This window comes from Myotis myotis, unplaced genomic scaffold (assembly GCF_014108235.1).
Source record: "Myotis myotis isolate mMyoMyo1 unplaced genomic scaffold, mMyoMyo1.p scaffold_m19_p_7, whole genome shotgun sequence".
Classification (NCBI taxonomy): Eukaryota; Metazoa; Chordata; class Mammalia; order Chiroptera; family Vespertilionidae; genus Myotis; species Myotis myotis.
The window spans coordinates 32,003,490-32,028,019 of record NW_023416379.1 but is presented as its reverse complement, the minus strand read 5'-3'; the positions used below and the strand labels follow the sequence as shown (position 1 = coordinate 32,028,019).

General features: G+C 33.5%; 1 protein-coding gene across 11 annotated transcripts in view; it reads right to left on the bottom strand.

Moving 5' to 3' along the window:
* Positions 1 to 24,530, bottom strand: part of STXBP5 (syntaxin binding protein 5) — a 154,588-nt gene that overhangs the window by 36,931 nt on the left and 93,127 nt on the right. For 6 of the 11 annotated variants that reach the window (XR_004968790.1, XM_036316933.1, XM_036316935.1 and 3 more), the window contains 10 exons: positions 24,206 to 24,353; positions 23,923 to 23,990; positions 23,626 to 23,666; positions 22,542 to 22,762; positions 21,854 to 22,032; positions 17,539 to 17,664; positions 15,560 to 15,711; positions 10,194 to 10,259; positions 5,192 to 5,251; positions 5,043 to 5,090 (listed from right to left, as the gene is read on the bottom strand). Coding sequence is in view for 10 of the 11 variants with exons in the window: in XM_036316933.1 (XP_036172826.1) it covers positions 5,043 to 5,090; positions 5,192 to 5,251; positions 10,194 to 10,259; positions 15,560 to 15,711; positions 17,539 to 17,664; positions 21,854 to 22,032; positions 22,542 to 22,762; positions 23,626 to 23,666; positions 23,923 to 23,990; positions 24,206 to 24,353 (1,109 nt within the window). In the remaining variant the exon portion in view is untranslated. The remainder of the gene's footprint in view (positions 1 to 5,042; positions 5,091 to 5,191; positions 5,252 to 10,193; positions 10,260 to 15,559; positions 15,712 to 17,538; positions 17,665 to 21,853; positions 22,033 to 22,541; positions 22,763 to 23,625; positions 23,667 to 23,922; positions 23,991 to 24,205; positions 24,354 to 24,530) is intronic. The other 5 variants (XM_036316934.1, XM_036316938.1, XM_036316939.1 and 2 more) reach the window with 3 other exon arrangements.

Genomic DNA, 24,530 nt, shown 5'->3' with positions numbered 1-24,530 from the left:
ACCAAATCCGTCGACACCTAGATCTTGGACTTCTAGCCTCCAGGACTATTTTAGAGAAAATAAATTTCTGCTGTTTAAGCAACCTAGTATATATTATTTTTGTTATGGCAGCCATAGCAAACTAATGGCAGAACATAAATTGCCACATTAATAGTTCTGTTCAAACAATAGTTGAAAAAATTATTTCAATAATCTTACTTTATCTGGACTAATTTTCTTTATGTTAGAAAACAAATAGCAAGTTATTTTTAAAAAGATCATTATACATCCTTCTGATGTAAGAAAAGGATGATTTTCTATAAAGAGAGAAACAATACAGTTAAGTACTAGGATATAAAGCACATACTTTGCTGATCAGATTTTATTATAAAATTTGTCAGAAAATACATCAGAAATACAATTAAAATGTGAATACAAAATATGCCATACTCTTCAGATTTTAGTCATCCTGAAAAAGAAATTCATTAGAGGGACTCAGTTTTATGTAATAGTTTTAAAGTATATGTCTGTGAAATTTAGTTCTTGACCAACTAAGGGTAACTAATAATCTTTCAAAGTAGAAAATATTGAGGTTACCTGTAAAATGGCATTACTGCACATTTGACTTGTCTTCTCTTTCAAGATGAGCTTTTATTCTTTCAATGGCCATATTGTGGATTAAATATAAACTTCTATACATTAATAGCCACATTTTAGATTGAATATTGGGGAATATGAAGTAGAAATGTCAGTACTAATTTGAGTTTTTAAATGAACTGGAATGATTTTATAACTTAAAATTCTAAATTAATTTGATACATAGTTTTCATTCATATACCAAACTGCAAATGGGCTTCTAAGAATTTGTTTTTCAACTTTTAAATATAAAAGAATTGGGAAGACCGCACAAGAAAGACTCCATGAGAGGGGAGACAGCTATAATAAAACAACTGTCTAGAATCCTGGATTCTGGTCCTGATTTAAGTCATTACTATGGGACATTACTTTGGATATGCCATTTAACTTCTTTGAGACTCAATTTCTTTCATGAAAATTAAAGGGGCTTTAGCTGCTTTAAAATTATAATATTAATGAGTTAGTGGTTTAGAATATAATGACAAAGAGCAGATTTCAGTTAAGTTAGAACACTTTAATTTAAAAAAGAAATCATTGGGATTCATGTATAAAAGAACTACTAAAAATAGCACTTGGACTAATGAAAATTATCTTCATTTTATGAACTTCAAAATTTTTTCTAAGAAAGAAAATCCAATATTACCCAATTGCTAAATCGAAATTTGAAAGATAAAAAGGGCCTTCGAGGTATATGCTGCTGCCTGTATTATATTAACAACTACCATATTAAAAATATATAGTATAGTGTAACTTAGGAGCCATTCCTTAAATAGAGCTATTATTTCCATTTGTTTTATCACAGCACTCAACTCGCGATACTTTTGAATCTTTATTCTTTAACCTCTAATATTATTTCCCCCTCATAGCATTATGTAATCAATTTGGTAATCATTTCTTCTATATGAAAATTAGTAATAAAATTAGACATGAGCAGGGTTGTAGCCTACAGAATCCAGCTGGAAATCTTTCAGAATAAAACAGAATCATCATGAAATAGAATTAATAAGCTTTAGTAAAGGTTAATCATACAGTCAAAACCTAGCAAACATCTAGATCCTATTTTATGCATAAGAATGTCATGATTAACTGGATTAATACTTTAACAAAGATAAATATTTTAGGACTATTTTTATATGAATTTAAATAACAAAAAGCTTTACAAGCTCCATACTTCCAAAATTTTATAAAATTTAAATAACGAGCAGATAAAAAATTGGTAACAAATCTTATTTTCTAAATGACTTACAGACATTTCTAACACTATAGGAAAGTTATTGACTTTGGAAGTGTTCTTTAAAATTTTACTGACAAAAATTAATCATAAGATATGAATAGGCCAAACAAATCACTGGATATGTATTACATGCATGTACCTTTCTTTAGGAATGCTGGAACTGCATTACATTCTGCTATATTTTTGCTGTTAAAGTCACAAGACTAAAGTTATGTCTTCTTAGGCTGCTCTTATGCACGAACAACAAAGTCATTGTCAGTGTCATTTACCTGACTTAGCTATCAGTCACGAAACGAACAATGAAGCTAGGCTATGGGTAGATGGGTTAGGGGACTGTACTGTTTGGTCTACTTTCCTTGGAGTCTGGTCTTCGAGGAAAGTAGACTTCCAGACATTGTACATTATGTTTAGGTGATGGGTACCAAGATGGCCTCCATAATCTGGTGCTAGGACAGAACCTAATACAAGCCATGCCGATAGAACAGGGCCATAACCAGAAGATCTAGCTGCAAATCACACAATAGATTTGTTTTTGAATTGTTCAATAAATTGTCTTAAGAAGTAAGGTTGTATAGTGTCGAAGAGGACAAAAAATAGAGTCAGACTACTTGGGTGTAAATCCTGGCTAGTTGTGTAACAATAGATACATTACTTAAGCTCTACCTCTCAAGTTTCCTCGTTTGTCAAACAGGGTGAAAAAAAAAAACAAGTTACAGAGTAAATTAAATTAATTGCTAAGTATATTTTTTTAAAAATTATTATCATCTCAGCTACCTCAGCTGAATGTCGGGCAGTAAAAACAGGGTTCATTTTCCATGCTTGAGTTAGACTGTTAAAGCGAGAATGGCATTCTGCAACCCACTCTTTTCTCCCTACCCTCTCCAGCATGACAGCAACTGCCGTTACTTTCAAAGAGTAGGTGAAACCAGGGGACATTTTCAGAGCCAAGATATTCTGTCAGCCTTTTACACAGAGTGGTTCTCTTACCAGTGGTCAACATCGGGTGTTCTAGGCTTAATTCTTATGCCTTACTCTATTAGGCCACTGCATAATTGCCTAAAGCTGAAGCTAAAAATGTTTGTAGATTGAGAAAGAGAGAGGTGATCATTTTATGAGGTTCAAGATACTACAGAGCAAGTATGAAATTGGATGATAGGAAACAGTGAGTTCAGAATGCCCAAGGAGTCTTAACACTTCTGACACCATATGCTTCTCATGGAAAACACATTTCCATAGAAAGGTCTTCAGGCAATCCTATGAATTTTTTCCCAATGTTTCATTGACATTTTATGTGTTTCTTCAATAGTATATCTTATGCTAAGTCTTATTACAAAACTTGATGTTAAAGTAGGGAGATAAATTGTGTCATTTTTTAAATGGCAAAAACTTTATAGTATAAAATAGGTAGGCTCCATTAGAATGAAGAACAAATTTAGAAGTGAACTTTTCTTCTATATACCTTGGGATATATCTTGGGATTAAAAAGACACTGAAAGATTCCAACCAAAACCAAAATTATATGTAAAATAGAAGATTTAACAGTGGTTTCTGAAGATAAAAAATAACTTATGTATAACTGCATAACCAACAAAGCTTGAAAAGATAAATAAGTTTAACATTTCCCAATGAATATAACTATAAAAACTGGCATGACAAAAAGAAAAACTTGCTAATAACATAAAAATAAAATGAGACCATTATCAAAGAAGTATCCTTTCAATAATGTTCTCAGTCCTAATAAATTTGTTAAATGATGTCTTTCAAATATTCAAGCTCAGACATTCCATGATACATATTCCATTCAAAATACTGGGGGAAATGAAAGGCAGTCATTATATTTAACAAAGGAAATATAACCCCAGAATAAAAAATCAGACATAGAAATTATTCTAAAAATTTAATTATGTACAGTCACTTTCATGCAAGGTAAAACTTCTAGGTAACAAAATTTTAAAAGTTCTTTGGTAAATTATATGTAGCAAAGTCCCTTGTAACTATTTACATTATATAACAGTAAATAAGCTCTAAAATATTAAGATAGAACATATTAAAAAGAAAATTTGCTGAAAAGTATTATGCTGTAGTGTTAGTACATAATTTAAATGATTTAACTATTACCCATTGATTCACTAAAATCCCACAAATACAAAGAGGTTAAATATTTGATTCTCCACAAATGAAGAGTCCTTTGCCCAAGAATAAACCACCTTATTTAAAAAATGGCCAGAGGTGCTAAATCAGCCAACGTTAATACGACTAAACAGGGTTCAATTTACAAAATGCTGACAATATGGACACTACTTCTAAGAATGTTTACAACTTAACTTCACTATATAGTAAACTTTATCAGTTGAGAAAAAGGAAATCTATTTCAGTTGCCTAGAAATTCATCCAACTTAATACAATTCAAGAACTATATGATGGAAATTTTGGAGGAAATAAGTAATATAGTAACAGTATAATAAAAATTTTGGATTTAAATAAAAAATTAAATTTATTCTCTTTTCAAAAAATGGTGTTCCTTAAGTCTTTAAAAAATTTCAGAGAATATTCAAATTTTTAGACCAAAAAACCCTAGTTTGATTATGTCCCCAAGGTTTAGTTATATATCTGTCTATCATTTTTAAACTTTGAAAACCTTAGAGTGAGCAATTCATTTCAAAGGACATTCATGAAGACAAAATGAATAATATAAAATACTCTCCATCACTCATTTTTATTGGGGGGGGGGGGTGGTCCTAGAAAATTCTCATTAACTCAAGGATAGTGAAGATTACAGATTAAAAGAGTCAGTTTTTTAGAGAAGCATTTCCTTGAAATTTAGGGTCTTGATAATATGAGGAAAATGGAATAAAGGTAGAAAAATATAAATAAAACTCTAAGATATTTAAAACTTGAGGGTATAAAATTGTACTACTTATGTCATAAATTGAACCCTGCTTATTTTAAAGTAGAGCAAAAATGAAAATTAATAGAAAAATTCACACAAGTCAGAGGAAGAACTGCAACCCAATTTAACTGATTTTTAATAATTATTGCTCTGAGTTTAGAAGAAACACAGCCCAAGAAATTGTTTAGCACAGGAATAACAAATTAATATATACAAATGCAATGCATTAGATAATTTTTCGGTATTGAGTTAACATTGCATATAGCAAGAATTAGAAACAAAACAGAAATTTCTATTTCCTACCTATATCACTGGCTACCATCTTGGAAAACTTTCTGCTTTTGGTCTTCACTGAAAATAATATTTTGATATGAAATGTCAAAATCTAGTCAACATAAACTAAATAAATTAAACATAATTAAAATAAATACTTTAAAATAAAGATACTATACCCTTTTCTATAAAATTATTCATTTTTTGTTCATCATCTGAATTGTGTGGTGATGAAGAACCTACACAATGAAGACAATAGAAGGAACAGGCAAATAGTCAGTCACAAACACTGAGTTGTCACAGGGACAAATACAAACAAAATAATCTGGTAACCTCTAAAACAAGTTTCTATATGATTGGCCACAAAGAAATGTCATGTATATAGTTAACAAGAATTCTTATAATATTATAGTAAGAATGGAAATCAATATTGCATTATCTTTCATGGTAGACCAATCCCTAGTATATATAAATAACAACTCTAATTTATAATATTTTTATAAGTTACATCAATTGGGAAAAATTTTGGTAAATACTGTATGTTAGAGAACAGAAAAAGAAAAATATAAAGTAGAGGTTAACTGTTTCTGGAAGAAAATGTAAAGTTCTTGATATTAGTTAACTGAATAAAGTTTATCTAGTAGAACTCAGAATCCTGTACAGGTACTATACTGGTAAAACTGAGAGTTAGCTTTCTAGATACAAACTTCAAAAGAATATACAAATTCAATTATTACCATAAAGGCCTTTAAAATACTGAGGGTAGTACTTATAAGTTTAGCTATGTTCAAATATTTATTTAAATTTATAAGGTTAAGCCAAAACCAGTTTGGCTCAGTGGATAGAGCGTCGGCCTGTGGACTGAAGGGTCCCAGGTTCGATTCCGGTCAAGGGCATGTACCTTGGTTGCGGGCATATCCCCAGTAGGAGATGTGCAGGAGGCAGCTGATCGATGTTTCTCTCTCATCGATGTTTCTGACTATCTATCTCTCTCCCTTCCTCTCTGTAAAAAATCAATAAAATATATTTTAAAAAATAAAAATAAAAAAAATAAATTTATAAGGTTAAGAAATATAAAATTTTATTTCATCTGTGACTTCTAATATTTTTTTTTTAAGAGAGAGAGGAAGGAGAGAGAGAAAGAAAGAGAAACATCCATATCTCCTGTCTGAGCCCTGACTGGAAATTGAACCTCCAACCCAGGTATGTGCCCTGACTGGGAATCAAACCTGCAACCTTTTGGTGTATAGGATGATTCTCCAACCAACTGAGCCATCTGGTCAGGTCTAATAATTTTTATAATTATGATTTTATTTGTCATTTTCTTTAAAAAGGTGTTTCTAATTTTTCACAGTATTTCTTTAATTTTGAACACATATCTTTTATTATAAATGCATTCTTAAGTAGTATTCTAGTTGACTAATTAGAATTAAACAATTCTTTATAAAACAGTTAAAATGATCTCATCCATTAAATTTTTCAATCCCCTCAGCTGTAAATAAATCACTCCTATTCCTCTGAATTCCCATAACACTTTATCTAATGTTAATCAATTAATACCTTATATTTTAAGTTTACACATTATGACATTCTCCCTGGACTGAATTTCTGAAAAACTGGTCCTCCAACTGATTTATCTTTGCATCCCCTTTGCACTCAGTGCAATCTTTACCTCTAGAAACCATTAAGTAAACATTTGCTGAAAGAATAAAGCTTTTCTATTAGAAGCAAAGATCTCAAATAGAACTGGCAATAAATAAAAACGTTTTTCTGTTTTTATTTCCTTTTTTATCCCAGTGAAAGTACTGAACCTTAATAAATAAGGTCAAAATTTCCCTTGTGACAAAAACTTGTCGGGTGGCTTTTCACAGACCAAGTATAACCTGCCAACATTGGCAGGATCTAATCACTTTATAAGAGTCTTAAAAGATTACTTTTTAAAAACCACATACTTTTGCTAAACAGCATTTATAGGTCCTCATAAATCCTATATAAAAAAATCATATAAGTAACATTGAGCTCAGTAACATTTTCAGGAATAGAAATAACACACTTATTTTTCATATAAATATAATTCAGATGTAAAGAAAAATATGGTTATGATACGATGCTATATATTTTATAATATCACTGTCATTTCTGATACTAACTACAGCCACATGAATGTACAAAAGTTATTAATACTTGTTTTTTTCATATATTGCAAAGTAGAGAAGTAACAAGATAATATATCTAAACATAAGTATAAAATTATGTCTAGTATTTCCATAACTGTAAATTTAAAAAGCAGATTTATAGATTTTTCTCCTAACTAAAAATGCCTACCACTACTTATCATACTTCTGTGCTATCTCATGGAAAAGTTCCAAAATTGTTTTGAGAGTGTCCTACTTGAATACATTTACCAAATTACTATGATTAAATAAACATAGAAAATATACACAGCTTTTTGTTTTTTCTCTTGGGTACATGGCAATTCATGAAGGCACCATTTATATCATGGTATGTGTGGCTTTTGCAATTTGAAGTAATCTGACAAATGTGTTTTTTTTAATCATTTTAACATAAATACACACAAAAATTTTGAATGCAGTGCTAAAATAAAAATTCCAACCCTACTAAAGTGTTCAGTGAAGCAATGGGAGTTTTTAAAAATAAAGATCAAAGAGATGGAAATAATAATTTTCAATGTTAATTCAGGAAGGCAGAATTAATTTTATATTTCAGAGAGACTGATTATTTAAAAATAAATGGGGAAAGGCAAACTATTTTTAATATAACTTTAACACTGACTAAACTGTTGAGATCACAAAACTTGACCAAGAGATTTAAAACCTTTTCAAAAAAGTTCCTCTTCATTTATATGTATTCTTTTGAGTAAATGCACTGGTTTTGAAAAAGGGCACATCCTACCTAATAATCGACAAACATGGTAATTTACCGTACCTTCGCTATGCCTCCCATCGGCTAATCAGCATGATATGCAATATAGCCGCCAACAAAGATGGCGCCTAATTTGCATACTGCAGGCAGGGCGGGACAGCGCCATCCCGCTAGCCCCGCCACCATCTGGGCCTGCTATCTGCAACCCGGGGCGGCGGGCGTCCGTGTGCGACCCAACCCGGGGCAGCCGGGCAGTGCAGCAGCGATTGGCCAGCCTGCCTGGCCTCTATCTGGGCATCCCGTGTGCGACTTGACCTGGGGTGGCCGTGTGGGGCAGCAGCAATCGGCCGGCCCGCCCGGGCGTCCCGTGTGCGAACTGACCTGGGGCGGCCGTGCGGGGCAGCAGCGATCGGCCGGCCCACCCGGGCGTAACGTGTGCGGCCCAACCCGGGGTGGCGCCCCACCCCCCGGATTGGCCCTGCCGTGTGTGTGAGCCGGGGAGGCGGGGCAGGCACCGAGGGATCGGGTCTGCCATCTGCCACCCATGGAGTGGGCCTAAGCCTGCAGGTGGTTATCTCCCAAGGGGTCCCAGACTGTGAGAGGGCACACACCAGGCCTCTAATTCATTTCTATAATATTGGTCCTTTTTAGTATTTAAGGAACTCATTTTAACTTTCAACCCACTGTTATACATTTCTTCTTCTCTCATTGATACAAAGAGTTTTCTATTAGCTATATTGGTTTTAATAATCTATAGTGTATCATTTAACTATTTATTTGTCTTATTTATTTTCTACTGCACTACAGAAAGTATTTGAAGCTAGTAATTTAATTACTACTTTCCAGGGTTTTAATAACATGATGCTCTTGTGGTTCTTCACATTCACCTCAAACTCACTCCAGCCATTTTTCTTTTCTGACCATCCTAAATTAGCAGGATTGTGTTCATATAAATTATCCCTTTGTTTCTTTATTAGAATGCTAATAGGAATGAAGGCAAACGTTACAAATAGTAAGACAACTGGCCTATGATAGGTAGCAAAGACTGCTATTAACTATTTAAAGACAGGCAGTGGAAGATCCAAGCTATTACCAATATAGTGTCAAAGGGGTAGGTTTACAGAATTTTATTCTGAAATAACTCTAGTCCTATAAGGTGGAATATACAGTTACTCTACTCCATATCATTCATTCAAATTTTATTCTACCAATGCTCAGACTTAATATTAGGTGCTAATTATGTGAATGATTTCTATGGCTCAATATATTTCATTAGCTTGATAAGTGAATTTAAATATGAAATTTAAAGATTCAAGAAAACCAGAAGTTAGATATATTTTAAGGAATGGTTCACTTGTGCAATATCAGGAAAATGCAATTAAAAGGAAAACATTTTTAAGTCCTGTAACTAATAAAATGCTAAACTGAAGTATTAAGAGAGTAAAGTGAAATATACTTCTCAATATTTCCAATTCTTAGAATTCTGATGTAGTAGAACCAGCTAAGGATCAGAACCTAAGAACAATTTACCTTATGTTAAGAACAATCTTTCTAGTAGAAAGTTGATGAAAGTTTCCAACCAGAATGATTTAATAAATATGGTAGCTAAAACTATGAAGTCAACTTTATTAAAGATTAGCGAAGTTTCAATCCACTGAAAACATAATAAATTCAGGGTCCTCTTAATCTTATGAAGACTGAAAAGCTACTAAAAGTTTCTCTAAAATACCAATATATAAATAGGTTACATAAAGACTTATATATAAATAAAAAAGTACAATTGCTTTAATATAGCTATAAAATTATATTAAATATTACTTTTATAAAAAATAAGAATAAATATAAATAGTCTTCAATTATTCTAATTGTCGACAGTCACCAGTAGAATACAAATGTTAAAAATCTTTCATATTTAAATGGACATTACTGGAGGATTAGAGTAGTCTTCTACCAAATGATGACAGGCATGCCTAAAGCAAAGACAAGGTTAGATAACTAAGCCATCTGATCCACTGGTAAAAAGTAATATCTATTTTCTCTAAAAAATGTATAACTAGTACAAACCTTAGTAAATAGCTATATGACTCTTAATAGGTAATAGCTGTAGATTTTTATCTAGGGCATTTCTTTTCACTTAATGAAAAAGCAAAAAATACTGAAATAATTTTTAAGAATAAGTATTCGACACCAAAGCTTCTTATAGTTGTATTTTAAATCCGTACCTATAAAACGGAATACTGACATGCTATGTTGATTTTTGTAGAATTATAATTGTTAATGAAATAAAACTCAAATTACCAGAAGTTGGAGATTTGCAGCGATCCTCTGGGACTACAGTCCCTTCATTAATATCACACAGACCTGCTAAAAAACAAAACCAAAAACAAAGTCACATCACAAATTTATATAAATGCAGTTTTATCTACTATTTGTAGTACACATTAAATGACTGTCCATTTAAAAAACCCAGAAGATTAATAAACACCTGCTACTATGCTCAATAGTTTTGAGATAGAAACATAAGAAAAATCTTGATATTAAAACACCTAAAACTAATACAGCTATCATCAGTTAAACAAATAAAACACAGAATTTTCAAGAGATAATTTGCTATTCTTCAAGAAACATTAGACATAATGCAAGACTTTGTTTAAAATCAGTAACTTGAAAGGCATATGATATAATTATTATTGGATTTCTCTTGAAGAATAAATACTGGTAATAAGTCTGGTGATTGTTACATCATAGGGACTCTCAATTCAAAGTGGTTTCCCCTATGTATAGTTCTAACATCTCCCTTACATATTTTTGAATAGTAATTCAACATATATTTTGTACCTCCAAATCCTTAATTTTAAAATACTGCACATTACTTATCTTGCAAGGTGGCACCTCTTAAAAACTATGCCATCACCTTTTTAAAAAGCTCTACAGAACTACTTTCTTTTTACAGGAATAAGTGAATTATATAAAACTAATCTATCTATAGTATGGCCTAAATTCAGAGGAGAAAACACAGCAAGACAAGAAGTAAAAGACATGGCAAATGCAAAGTAAACAATTAGTATGGATATTAATTTGGTGATTCAAATGAAAAGAATTTCTGCATATTCTTTAAAAATTACAAATAAACCCATCAAAAGTTTGGCACAGTTGGGCAACAGAGAAGAGGTTACACATCTGGGCTTTTCAAAAGATTAGGTATCATGTAGACCAGTGATTTTCAATCTTTTTCATCTATTGGCACACATAAACTAATTACTAATATTTTCTGGCACACCAAAATATGTATTTTTGTGGATCTGACAAAAAAATAGGTATAATTTACATTCATTCACACCCAATGGCTATTGTTCTGTTAGCTGTTGTCATTTTATTATTTTACAATCTAAGGGGAAAGAGGTCAGTGACCCCAACTAAACAGGCAGGTACTGCATGTTTTAAAAATTCTTGCCCTAACCAGTTTGGCTCAGTGGATAGAGCGTCAGCCTGCAGGCTGAGGGGTCCCGGGTTCGATTCCAGTCAAGGGCATGTACCTTGGTCGCAGGCACATCCCCAGTAGGGGGTGTGCAGGAGGCAGCTGATCAATGTTTCTCTCTCATCGATGTTTCTAACTTTCTATCCGTCTCCCTTCTTCTCTGTAAAAAATTCAATAAAATATATTTTTTAAAAAATTCTTGCAGCACACTGGTTGAAAATCGCTGACATAGATACACGACCAGTATCTGCTTTTCCATTCCTTTGGTAAAAAGACATGATGTCACAATGTCTACAGTCACCAAGAAAGCTAAGACTTATAGTAATATTTTCAGAAAACACTGAGTACTGAATTGGTTTATTAGAAGTGTTTCCTATTTTGAACATTATATTATTTGTCTTCATTGGGTAGAAAGTTTTTGAATGACAATCAGTTAGCTTTTCAAAGTTCATCAAACTAGTGTTTCTGGAAAATCTAGTTTCTATAGTTCTAAAGTGATAGATGAAATTATAGGTATGCATTTAATCTCTGACAAAATATTTGCTTATAAGTAAATGATGGTAGGTCTTTAAATAGTAGTGATATATGGTAACAACCTATGAATGCATAGGATAAGAAAATGAAATATCACTAAAAAGAATGAAATTTTGCCATCTGCAACTACATGGATGGACCTCAAGGGCATTATGCTAAATGAAATAAGTTAGACAGAGGAAGACAAAATATTTTATGATCTCACTTATATGTGAACCAAAAAAACAAAAACTAAAACAAAACAAAACAAATCCCCACAAGCTCATAGATAGAAAAAACAGATTGGTGATTGCCAGAGGTGAGGGGACATGGAGATGGGACAAATGTGTGAATGGGTCAAAGGTACAAATTTCCTGTTTAAAAAATAGGCCATTGGGATGTAATATATAACACAATGACTATCCTATGTAATAAAAACCTAGTATGCTAAGTGTCTGGTCTTCCGGTTGTCTGTTCAACCAATCAAAGAATAATATGCAAATGATATGCTAAGGCTGCTCAACCACTTGCTATGATGTGCACTGACCACCAGGGAGCAGAGAGTTGACCGGTCAACCAGTTGCTATGATGTGCAATGATCATCAGGGGGCAGATGTGCCGACTGGTAGGTTAGCTTGCTGCTGGGGTCCGGCCAATCGGACCCTGGAGCCCTCCATGGTCCCTCCCTGGCTGGCAACCTCCCACATCCCTCCCTTGCCCCAATCGTGCACCAGTGGGGGTCCCTCAGCCTGGCCTGCGCCCTCTCACAATCCAGGATCCCTTAGGGGCTTGTTGGAGAGTCGGTTTCAGCTCAATCCCACAGGCCAGGCTGAGGGATGCCACTGGTGCACGAATTCGTACACTGGACCTCTAGTAGTTAATAATATTTTAAAGTTGCTCAGAGAGCAGATCTTTTTCTATCTTATTGAAAATACTGAACCTACCTGAAAGTACTTGCAATTGTATAGTCAAAAACTTCATTTTTAGAGCTTCCTCTCATATATTTTGAAAATATCTTTTCTAAAGTTTAGACCTTCTTTATAATTATCAACTTCCAAGACCAAATAAGTACATTTTCTCATAAGTCTATTGCTTTCACATTACTAATTTGATCTATTTGGAGTTTAGAATATATTCAGAAAAGAAATTTTTCTTTTGTGTCCTTCATGGAGTGAAAAAGTGGGCAGCAAAATTAGACACATATTATCACATTTCACTTTTAGTAGAATTAAAACTAGCAAATATATGGGTAGTTGAAATACTTCAACAGGACTTGTCCCTGTGACAGTTTCATAAATTTTATTATAAAAACACTGTATATTTTAGTTAACGGTTCAATTATATTTAATATAGCTATGAAATACTTAAACAATAATGTTTTATCTTATAAAATAATTTCATGACACCTTATTATTTATGAAAATACATTAGTATCTATTGATAGCAAAAATTTCTCTACTCAAACTGATCTATTAAAAAGACAGAAGAATAGTTTGATAATATTTGGGCTACACTTCAAGAAAATATTGTAAAATATATACTTTAATAAGACTATAATTTTATATCATTGCAATTAAAGAATTTTAATACCAATTACTCTCCATTTAATTTTAAAATTAAGACAAACATATGCTTAATGTTAAGGCATATTTTAAAATAACTTTCATTTAATTTAAAATATAATCCTAAATATTATTAAAGCAAGAATAGTGACAATAATTAAATATCTGAAACTGATAAAGAAAAACTCAGATGTTTAGGCACAGGAGGACTAACTCTTCATCATAAAGTGAATCAAAGAATAATACGAATAATATAGGATTTACTAAAGAATAAAGTAGAATGCTGTGAAATTTAAGAAAAAATATTTTCTAAATTACAATGTAAAATTGGTCTTTATCCCTGGATACATTTAAGTATTTGGTTTCTAGCAATTTTATGTAAACTACAATGAGCTATCAAGGAAAATAGAAATTAATTTTAGGAGTAATAAACTTTTCTATGGGTTTGTGGTAAAATTGTTAAAAGTATTGGATCACTCCAAAAAACTTCTCTCAAGACAATGTTCTAACTTTGTAACACTAAATATTAGTTTCTGCATAAAGAATCTGGGCTGGGATACAAACATTTCAATAGCCATTTTCATATACATACTATGAGATGAATTTAAGTAATGATATATTATTTAATAAGCTTTTCAAAAAATAAATGGGGGAAAAAACAACAATTTTATAGACAAAAGTAAATATGCCATGATTTTACTGACATGGAATAAATGACTTACTTAAAAAAGAAGAATGGAGTTTTTTCAAAAAGTCAGAATAAAAGCTAGAAAGGCCGCATATGCAAAAAGTCACAATCAGCACACCTTAGTGAAGCAATGAAAAGCAGGAGGGCAACAAGGAAACAAAGATACTAGAATGGTATGTCTGGGACAATTTCTGCTGAAGACAATACATGACAAAAGGATTACAGACACAAACAAAAATGGGGGGAAAATTTCAACAAGATACTAAGGTCTACATGCCATCACCTTTTTTTCTTCTCTCATGAATTGTGACACAGGTAGCATTAGCCAATAATGTCCTGAGAGCAACTGAGAAATGAATCTCAGAGAGAATTTGACTTCAGCAGGACTGAGTTGGGGAGTGTAGACGAGAGCTTTCCAGTGTGCACTGGCATTCTACACATGGGTTAAACCTGTCCAATACAGAGTTCCCTTTAATCCTTGGTACAGGAGGGCAGTTCCTGGGGTGACCAGAGCCTGCAGGCCAATTACTGCTGGAGACCTCATTAACATACCCTTAATGCAGTGGTTCGCAACCTTCTGGCCCTTTGAAAACAGTTCCTCATGTTGTGACCCAACCATCAAATTATTTTCGTTGCAACTTCATAACTATAATGTTGCTACTGTTATGAATCGTAATGTAAATATCTGATATGCAGGATGGTCTTAGGCGACCCCTGTGAAAGGGTCCTTCGACCGCCAAAGGGGTCGCGACCCACAGGTTGAGAACCGCTGCCTTAATGTGACAAAGATCCAATGCAATTTTCTGTGTGTGCAGTGAGGTTAAAGAAAAAAAAAGTGAGGAGTACTGGTACGGACAGCTAACTAACTATGTGTTCCATAGTTACTGGTATTAAAACACTTAAAATTAAAACTATCTAGCAAATACAAAACAATGCTATAAAGAAAATTCTTAATGGATCTGGGTTTGCACTGAATCAAGGCTATCTGAGAACACTAGACTGAAGATCTGAAATTCACTTTTGCATGTACTTTTTCACACGGGAAATAATTCGTTTTAATTAAATAGTTGAAAAAATTAATTGTTGGCCTCACAATGACAAACAATAAAAGGGGGAAAACTTTGAAGTATACTTTTGGTCTATAATAATGAGACAAAATTTCCTATCATTGCAATTTAGCTAAAGAAGTTTGATACTGGGGTTCTTTCCCAATGTTAAATAAAATCCTAGAATATTAAAAACAAAAGCAAAATCTAATAATACAAAACAAAACAAAAAAAGAGGTTCAAACCTTTATTAGTTTTTGACAGTTTAATATTACAGACTAAATCAGACAAGCTATTTACTTAACGGAAGTACTTATATTCACTGAAGAAGCTCAGCATTTATAGAAATCTTAAAACTTAGGATTTTTTTCTTTTACCTCCTGAAGGTTGTCGAGATTTACGAGGAGACCGGGGTTCTCTCCTATAAGGATCATTGGAGCCGTATAATTCAATAGTGCCCAGATTGAGGAGTACTGCCTTCTGGAGGTAGTCAACAATCGCAATGCCATTACAATTGCCAAAAACAACCCTGGAACAGGAAAAGAGCAAATACTTTAGCACAAATAAGAATTACAAGAATATGTAGTCTATAATGCTAAAAAGATAGCATGAAGGGTCTTAGAGAAAATTCCTCTTTAAACAAAAGCTTTTCAGAGACAAAAAAAAAATACAGGTGATATACAGCTTCTCATGGAACTGTGTAGATCTTTTGCAGACATTAATAACTACAAATCAGTATCATTAAAAAATTTTAACAAAAAATAATTTGGCACTTGAGCAGAGACATAAATCCCTATGCTAGGCAATGTGACATCTATTTTTGAGCCTCTCGGGGGAAGACATTCCCTTCCAATGAGAAAGTAGGGACTGTATCTTTGAAAAAGTTTTGGTAATCAACAATGAATAAATAGATTTTATTCCTTTAAGATCCTTAAGCTAGGAGTTGAAAACTGAAATGTACAGAGGGGCTATATAAGTAAGTACAACAAGCAGGTAAGGACGGTGATGAACTGGATAGTGTACTACTACTTCCCATCTGAAGAGGAAAAACTTCAACTCGGTTCCAAATGACTTCTGCCAAGCAACAATGGAGAAATGGTTCAGATAATCATATTTTTTTCAGTGGAAACTCTAAATATAGATTTTCAGAGTAAATAATCTTGGCAACAAGTTCAAATTTTAAAAATACACACAAAAAAGGCTAAATAAAATACAACTGTAAGTCAAATGAGGCCTATGATCAACTGATTGCAACTTCTTTTGAAACTTCCTATTGTTTCTTTTTCTTATTCTTTGTTTCCTTTATGGTTGTGGGCAGTAAAATATTAAAAAGGAGGTTTGTGTTCTTACATTGTGGAACAGCAAATAAAAGACATGAAAGAAAACTATTTCAGACTATAGCCAGTCTTAGTTGGGTGCACAACTGCAAGAGATAGAATAGAGTAGGTGTAACAGCTACAAGGAGGAAGAGGGAGGAGGAATAAGTCCGTAGGGCTAGCATCAAGGAAGAAGACAGCGACCTACACATGATAAATAGCCCCGGGACTGAACAGTTAGCATGTGGTTTCTCATATCACAATGTTGCTTTTAAAACAAACATTATAGCCGAAACCGGTTTGGCTCAGTGGATAGAGCGTCGGCCTGCAGACTCAAGGGTCCCGGGTTCAATTCCAGTCAAGGGCATTTACCTGGGTTGCAGGCACATCCCCAATGGGAGATGCGCAGGAGGCAGCTAATCGATGTTTCTCTCTCATCGATATTTCTAACTCTCTCTCTCCCTTCCTCTCTGTAAAAAATCAATAAAATATATTTAAAAAAATAAAAAAAATAAAACAAACATTATAAAGTATGTACAATTAACATCATATACTTGAAGGCATGAATTAATTAGTATGCTTATACTATAAATGAATACTTTGTTAAAATATTACTACTATGCTTTTATAATCTATGCAAGTTAACTTTGGAAATAGAAAGAACAAATTATATAGCTGTGGTTGACTATTTATAGATTCAGCTTATAATACACAGTCTTCTGGGTCGATGCTGTTAGACCTCTACTATACCGATTAATCATAAGAAATTTCTGAGAGTATATCCAGGTGAGGATATAGTGACTTTAAACCTTTATCTCAAATAATTCACAGGTCCATGAGTCATTTAATTTGATATCAGGAAGTAATATAACCATACCAGGAATAACTACTTCAGAACAGAATTATGTTCCAAATACTGAATTTGGTCTAAAAGTAGTTATACAATAACTTTTTAAGTGATACAATAATGAAGGTCATCATGTCTATTAAAATATATGAAATACTATGGAGAGACTGAGAAGCACATAAATTGTACTTACAATCCATAGGAAGAGTTGACCGCCAGGCTGGTTATTTGTTGTGGTGGCTCTCCACCCACCCACACCAACTGAATAACTAGTTCTGCCTGATAACCTGGAGACTGCTTAAGTGGTGAATTTTTAACTCTGGAATAAGAAAAAACATGTTACATTTTATATCTTATTAGCCTATGTAATTAGAGAGTCATGCAAAAATACCTACACAAAATAACTTGTACTAGAATATTTTTAAAAGTAAAAATCAGAATTCTATCCTCTAGAAGCATTTAATCTAGTTAGAGATCAAACAAATTATAAGTAAAGAAAATAAGAAATCATATGTAAGTTACAAATATAAAGTTGGGGAGGTTGCAAGGGGGGCGGTGAGGAAAGGGAGAAGTGGGCGGAAGGGGAAGGAGGGATGAAAGGAGGACAGGAATGGCTGGGGAGATGAATGAGGAGAAGCAGCAGCCCAGGCATTAAGAAGAAAAATGCAAATTACAAAACCAGACTTAAAACTTAAAATATGGTTTAACTAAATGAAAACTGGCCCATTAAAGAATGAGGGGGGGAAAAACATGAGCAATTTATTTTTGTATGTGACTTTTTCTACCAAAAAATATATACTTTGATTATTTGAATATGTTTTTTATTGATTTTAGAGAGGGAGGAAGAGAGAGGGAGAGAGAGAGCTAGAAACATGGTTGAGAGAGAAATACTAATCGGCTGCCCCCTGCACACCCCATACTGGGGATTGAGCCCTGCAACCAGGGCACGTGCCCCTGACCAGGAATTGAACAGGCAACCTCTCGGTGCACAGGATGATGCCCAACCAACTGAGCCATACCAGCCAGGGCTAAGTGAGAACATTTTTGATTACCCAAATTCTTTCTCCAATATCTGCTCTTTTAAAACATATGCAAAGCATGGTTGCTTCAACAATTTTGAGGATTCTATCTTGGAATAACAGTGTATAAAAGAACAGCAGGCTACTCAATATTGAACCTCCTGACACCAAACTCCGAGGTAAGAACCTTTTTGAATCATTTAGTTGGTACTTCTAGTAAAGAAGACCATGACTCTGGAACTTTTACTGTGATATTTGCTAGACTCACTCTGGACAAGAAAAGGGTCAGTATGTTCTCCCAATTTCAGGGTAAAGGTGAATCACTAAGGGTACTCCTAATAATTGAGTTAGTCATTACCTATGCAAAGTCTGCAAGGCAATACACTCAGGACTGTGCACTGGCAGAGGCAGAAGTTCTGATTTTTTTCCAAGGAAACACCCACTATTCTGCAGCTGTCCATCTCATGACACACAGAAATAAAGACTGAGCAGCATTTCATCTCCAGCAACAACAGCTTCAGTTGACATGAGTGTAAGCTGAAGAGTCTGTGTACGATTTTCTCCTTGGACGAATTAGGTGAGGTTCAAGAAAGTGTCCACCTTCCCTCTGGCTTATTTAATGTGTGCATCACAATAAATTCTCAAGAGCAGTAATAGCCATTAGGGATAATTTTAGAAGTACATAAACGGGCACATTGAAGACTTACGTGATGAAGACACAAAACTCATGAAATTCTTATTTTACCCAGTATGAAGAAACAAAAAATTTTTAAACAAAAATAAGACAGCCAAACCTGCTGCACAATCTACAACTGGTAAAAAATTAGAAACCAGATCAAGAAATTACAGAATATGTAAGATTTAAAAAATACAAAATGGGGAGAGGGTAGCTGTTATGTTTTATGTCTACAATGATTACATGCAAGTTATCACTTTAATGCTTTGATACATGTAAATCAATTTGTTTACTTTTTAAGACAAGAGGTTGAACTTTTATAAAAAGTTCCTTAATTTAAACAAATATATTTTAAATGTTAAAATAATGTTTGGACGCTTTGCAGTTGCAAAACAATGATCTCTGGACAAATGCCCTGCAAAAGCAAAATTAAAATACTTAAGTAATAACATAAAACATTATAAGCAAAATAGCTGTTTTTAAAAGTTTTCTTCTAAAAAACACAATTAGGTACAAAGACACTTTGTATTAAAAAAAAAATCCTCATATTAGTTATTGTAACATCAATTTGGTTATATTTCTGACTTAAAAATTGACTTAAAACAATGTATTCAAATCTGAAATGCTACAATAAAGGCATTTAAATAATATTGTGGTGCTGAAAAAGATTCAGAAAAAGACAAGAAAATTATTACAAAACAACTGAATTTCAAAAGACTAAATAAACAGAATGACAGAAAGCTGTCTAAACACAGGTTTCATCCACATACAAAAAAACATCAATGGTTTAGAAGATTAAGCTATAGACAGAGAGGAAAGAACCATACTAGTGCATTATTTAAAGATAAAATCTTAAGATTCCAAAATGGTGGCAGTCTAAGTGAAAGATATACTGATACTCTCCCAGGACCAAACTGGAAATACAATTAAAATACCGAAAAACCACCCTGAAAAATCAACTGAAGAAGAGCTGACAGAACCCTGATAACCAAGGGTGGAAACTAGAGACTGCAAAGAGACTGGTAGGAGGGATGGAGGAGCGAAAGGGCTGGCCAGGCTGCCACAGACAGCAGCTGAAGTTTTGGGGAGATATCTCGGCTGTGGGAAGTTCCCACTGAGAACTCTGGGGTCTAATCCCCAAGCTGGGCTTCCCAGCCCAGAACATTAGAAATGAGAAAGGTGCCCACATAACATCTGGCTGTGAAAAGCAACAGAGTTGCTGTCTGCCAGGTAGAGATGGCTAGAAATGCAGACACCCTCTTAAAGGGCCAATGCACAAAATTTCGTGTGCAGCCACTCACATTGGGCTCCAAAAAAGGGAGGGCAGGGTGAACTGGAGCTGTGTAAGCAGCAGTCAGCATTGGGGGCCCTGGGGTGGAGACTGGAGGGCAGCCACCCCGATTTCCTACGCTGAGTCATTCCCTCACACTGTGGAGGAAAATCTTTCTCCAGTGAACCTTTGCTATCCACGTGGTTTTCGCTGAGGGTCAGGAGTGAGGTGGGGTTGGGGGGAGGCAGTTGCCCCACCCTGTTGGAAGATATCTCACCCCACTCTGTGGCCAATAGCCTGAGGCTAATCAAGACTGAGGGTCAATGGGACTGTAGGTAGAGGCGGGTCTCTAGAGGCTTTGAGTCTTTGCCTGATATAATCTGGGGCCTGAGGCTAGGGAAAGCAGACCCTAGTGCACATCTTGGTCCGTTCCAAAGGTCCCAGTCCCAGAAAAGGGGGCCACAAGCTGTGGTATACTGATAGCTATAAACAGGGTACTCAGGGCTGGTCACAGAGTGTGACATTGTCCTAGATTAGAGATTGGGAGTAGTAGCAGATCTACCTAATACCCAGACAAACCCAAACAGGCAGCCAAAATGGGGAGACAAAAAAACAAGCCCCAAATGAAAGAACAAGAGAATTCTCCAGAAGAAGAGCTAAATGAAATGGAGATAAGAAATTTATCAGGTATCGAGTTCAGAATAATGATGGCAAAGATGTCAACAGCATGAGTAAAGATATAGTGACTATGAAAAAAGAACAGTCGGAAATAAAGAATGATACAGCACTAATAAAGAACACAGCGGAAAGAAAACACAACAGATTAGAGGAAGCTGAAGATCGGATCAGTGAATTAGAAGGCAGGGTTGAAAAAAAAGTCACTCAGAAAACCAAAAGAAAAAGCAATTAAAAAACAGGAGGACAGCTTACAGGAGCTGTGGGACAACATGAAATGTAATAATATTCGCATAATAGGAGTTCCAGAAGGGGAAGTATCAGATGAAAGAGTAGTCTCACATGATTTTACTCATATCTGGAATCTAATAAACAAAATAAATTGATGAACAAAATAGATCCAGAGACATAGAAGCATGGAATAGACTGTGGAATTTCAGAGGGAAGGCGGAGGAGAATGGGTGGGTAGAAAGAGATCAATCAAAGAACTTGTATGCATATATGCATAACCCATGGACACAGACAATAGTATGGTGAAGGCCTGGAGTGGGTGGGTTAGAAGAGGTCAATGAGGGGAAAAAGGGGACATATATGTAATACTTTCAACAATAAAGATTAAAAAAAAAAGAAAATGGCAAAAAAACAGATAAAATCTTAGTACTTTAAGGATAAAATCATGCTATACAATCATATTCTTCTTGAAGTCACAGAAAAATAAGTTGGATCAATCAAAATAAAGCACAGATAGACCTGTTCTTATGCCATTTTACTCCAGCACAGGAAAATGTTACCATAGTTTTGCTAATGCATACAACTTATCTAAATTAAAAGATAATTTCCAAAACATCTGAATTTTTTTAGAACTTACTTTAAACAAGGGACATTGTCTCGAAGGCCATCAGAGGAACTGCTACTGGTGGAAGGATGAGACTGAGGTGGGATGGGTTGAGGACTGACAGCCCCCACTGGTGTTGACAGAGGTGGTGCCTGTTCACCCTCCGGGGATTCCACATCATTTATCTCATATAACAATCTAACTTCAAGCATCTGTTGTAAAAGTGAGGTAGTTTACTTACTCCCAATAAATATGGTTCATTTTATTACAGTTTATACACACAGATACACTTTAGTGGAAAGAACATTTTTAAAAGTAAAAATTAGCAAGATTTCTAAAAAGAAGGATTTAGCCAAAAAGTGTTGTTTCTAACTCAGCTTCTTAAAAATGTTGTGTATGTATGCAAGTATACACATACACACATACACATGCATTATGATTTTAGAATTTATGGCAATATGTTAATACCAAATTAGAGTATACTCATACAAAGATTAGCTTTCTTCAAGTGAAACATATAATGTATTTAAGGATTTAAATGTTCAGTAAGAAGATATGCATAAAAATATACTACTTTTCAAAAGAAAAGGAAGATGGCAATATAAACAGTGAGGTGTTTTTAAAAATTCTAGACAAAGCTGACTGTAAATAATCTTCTAAATAATTCAAAAATTTTAAAACGTCAGACATCTGACAATGAAAATAACTCTGAGAGCATTACCGGAATGACTTCTATAATAACTTCTTGTTTGCTGAATCTATAAATAATGACATGAGCTGAAACTCCGGCTATGCATAGCATTCTACTTTCGGGACACCAGGAGATGATTTGAATGGCATACGGATCTTCATCTACAATGTCTGTGCTTGGCTTGTCATCTTTATTTCTTGACTTTTCAAATACTTTAGCTGTCTTTAGTTTATATAATACTTGTAGAGTTACTAGATAAAAGATAATAGATGTTAGATCATTTAATACAAAAACAACAAATATAAGGTAATATTTACTCAGTTATACTATGTAAGGAAATAGTATATATTTATTTGAATCATATTTTTATTCCAGGTCTATATTTCTCTGTTACACGTTTAGATAATGCATTCACTGTACTCATTGACATACAAAAAAAGTGTACTCATTGTATTCATTGAATAAAAAATCAACATCATGATGAATTTAGATAACCTGAAAAAAAATGAGTAACAAAAGGATTTTGTAAAACATGAATAAAAACAATAAAGAACATTTTGCTTCCTAAAATGATTTTATAATATTTTCTCTACAAAAGATAAGTATAATCTAATGTTACTATAAAATGAAGCATAATATATCTGGAGTTAATTGGATTATGAGTGCTTGCTATGTATATTTTATAAACATCAGCCATTCAAAGCATCGTTTCCTTTTTTGCCACTATATAACCACCATAAATATCTCAAAAAGACAATGCAAATTTTGTGGCATAAGTTCAGAATCAGGCATTAAAATTATTCTACAAATTTCTCCTGATTTAAAACATATGCCTGCTTCTCCTATCTCTGAGTTAGGAAGAGATGGTTTAAAGAAATGTTGAAGAAAGAATGTGAGTACTTCTGTTAAGAAGTGCTAATTAACATCCTCTATAATATCTTCAGTCTATTAAAAATCCTAAATTCAAGTACTTAATAGGCATTAAATTGATAGTCTTCAAATTTCAAATTAAACATTGGTTATGTAATTACTACAATACAGGCTATATACAAGCAAAGACTGTATAACATCTAATATTAAAATAATATTTATCAATAATATTCAAAATACTTACTTGCAGAAGCATCCCAGAACTTAATGGACCCATCAGCATGCCTATGAAAAGCAAATGAGTTAAGAATGTGATGGGGAAAAAATTAAAGCTTTACTTTCTTTGAAATATATTGTTATTTTAAAGGTAGTTACCAATATGAGAAAAAAGATAAAATTCAGGGTAAATTGTCAGGTTACAGACAATAACTTATTTCTTACTATGTTACAGTATATAGGAAAGCACTTTTAGTCATGCTCATTTAGTCTCAATTATATTTAGCTGTTAGTGTTTTATTTGGTGAAACAGACTTTTACTTACCCTGTAATAATTATTTCTGGGTAACTCTGAGCACCCAAACCCCAATTACCTCCATTGATGGGCCACTCCTGAAAAAAAAAGATTATTATATAAAGCAATTTCCAAGCATACCATACATCTTCATATATATCTATGACAATAGTAAACATACTTTGTTTCCAAGAAGGATTTTCTTTATATTTTCTCTAGGAAAGGATTCAGCGTTACCAAACACTTCAAGGTGATAAGTATAAAATACTGATGCATTAATGTAACATTAAACACTAAAATTCATGTTCAGTACCTTTTTGCTGTAACCTTGACGTTTCTGTCTAGCTCCAACAGAATAAAGTGCAGGAATAAGGTCCACAGGACAATCAGCAAAATATTCACAACATGTAACAGGGGATTCATGTATACTCAAAGGGTAGGGGTTTTCAAATATAGGATATCTTTAAGAACAGGAAAAGAAAAATATTTATTAATTTAATAAATTATTACTTATGATTAATATGACAATGAAAAACAAATATTTATAGCTTTGGAATGGAAAATAATTTTAGTTTGATTAAAGTTAACATCCTATGAAGGTCCGCATTAACATGTTATCTGAATTTATATTTTATCTA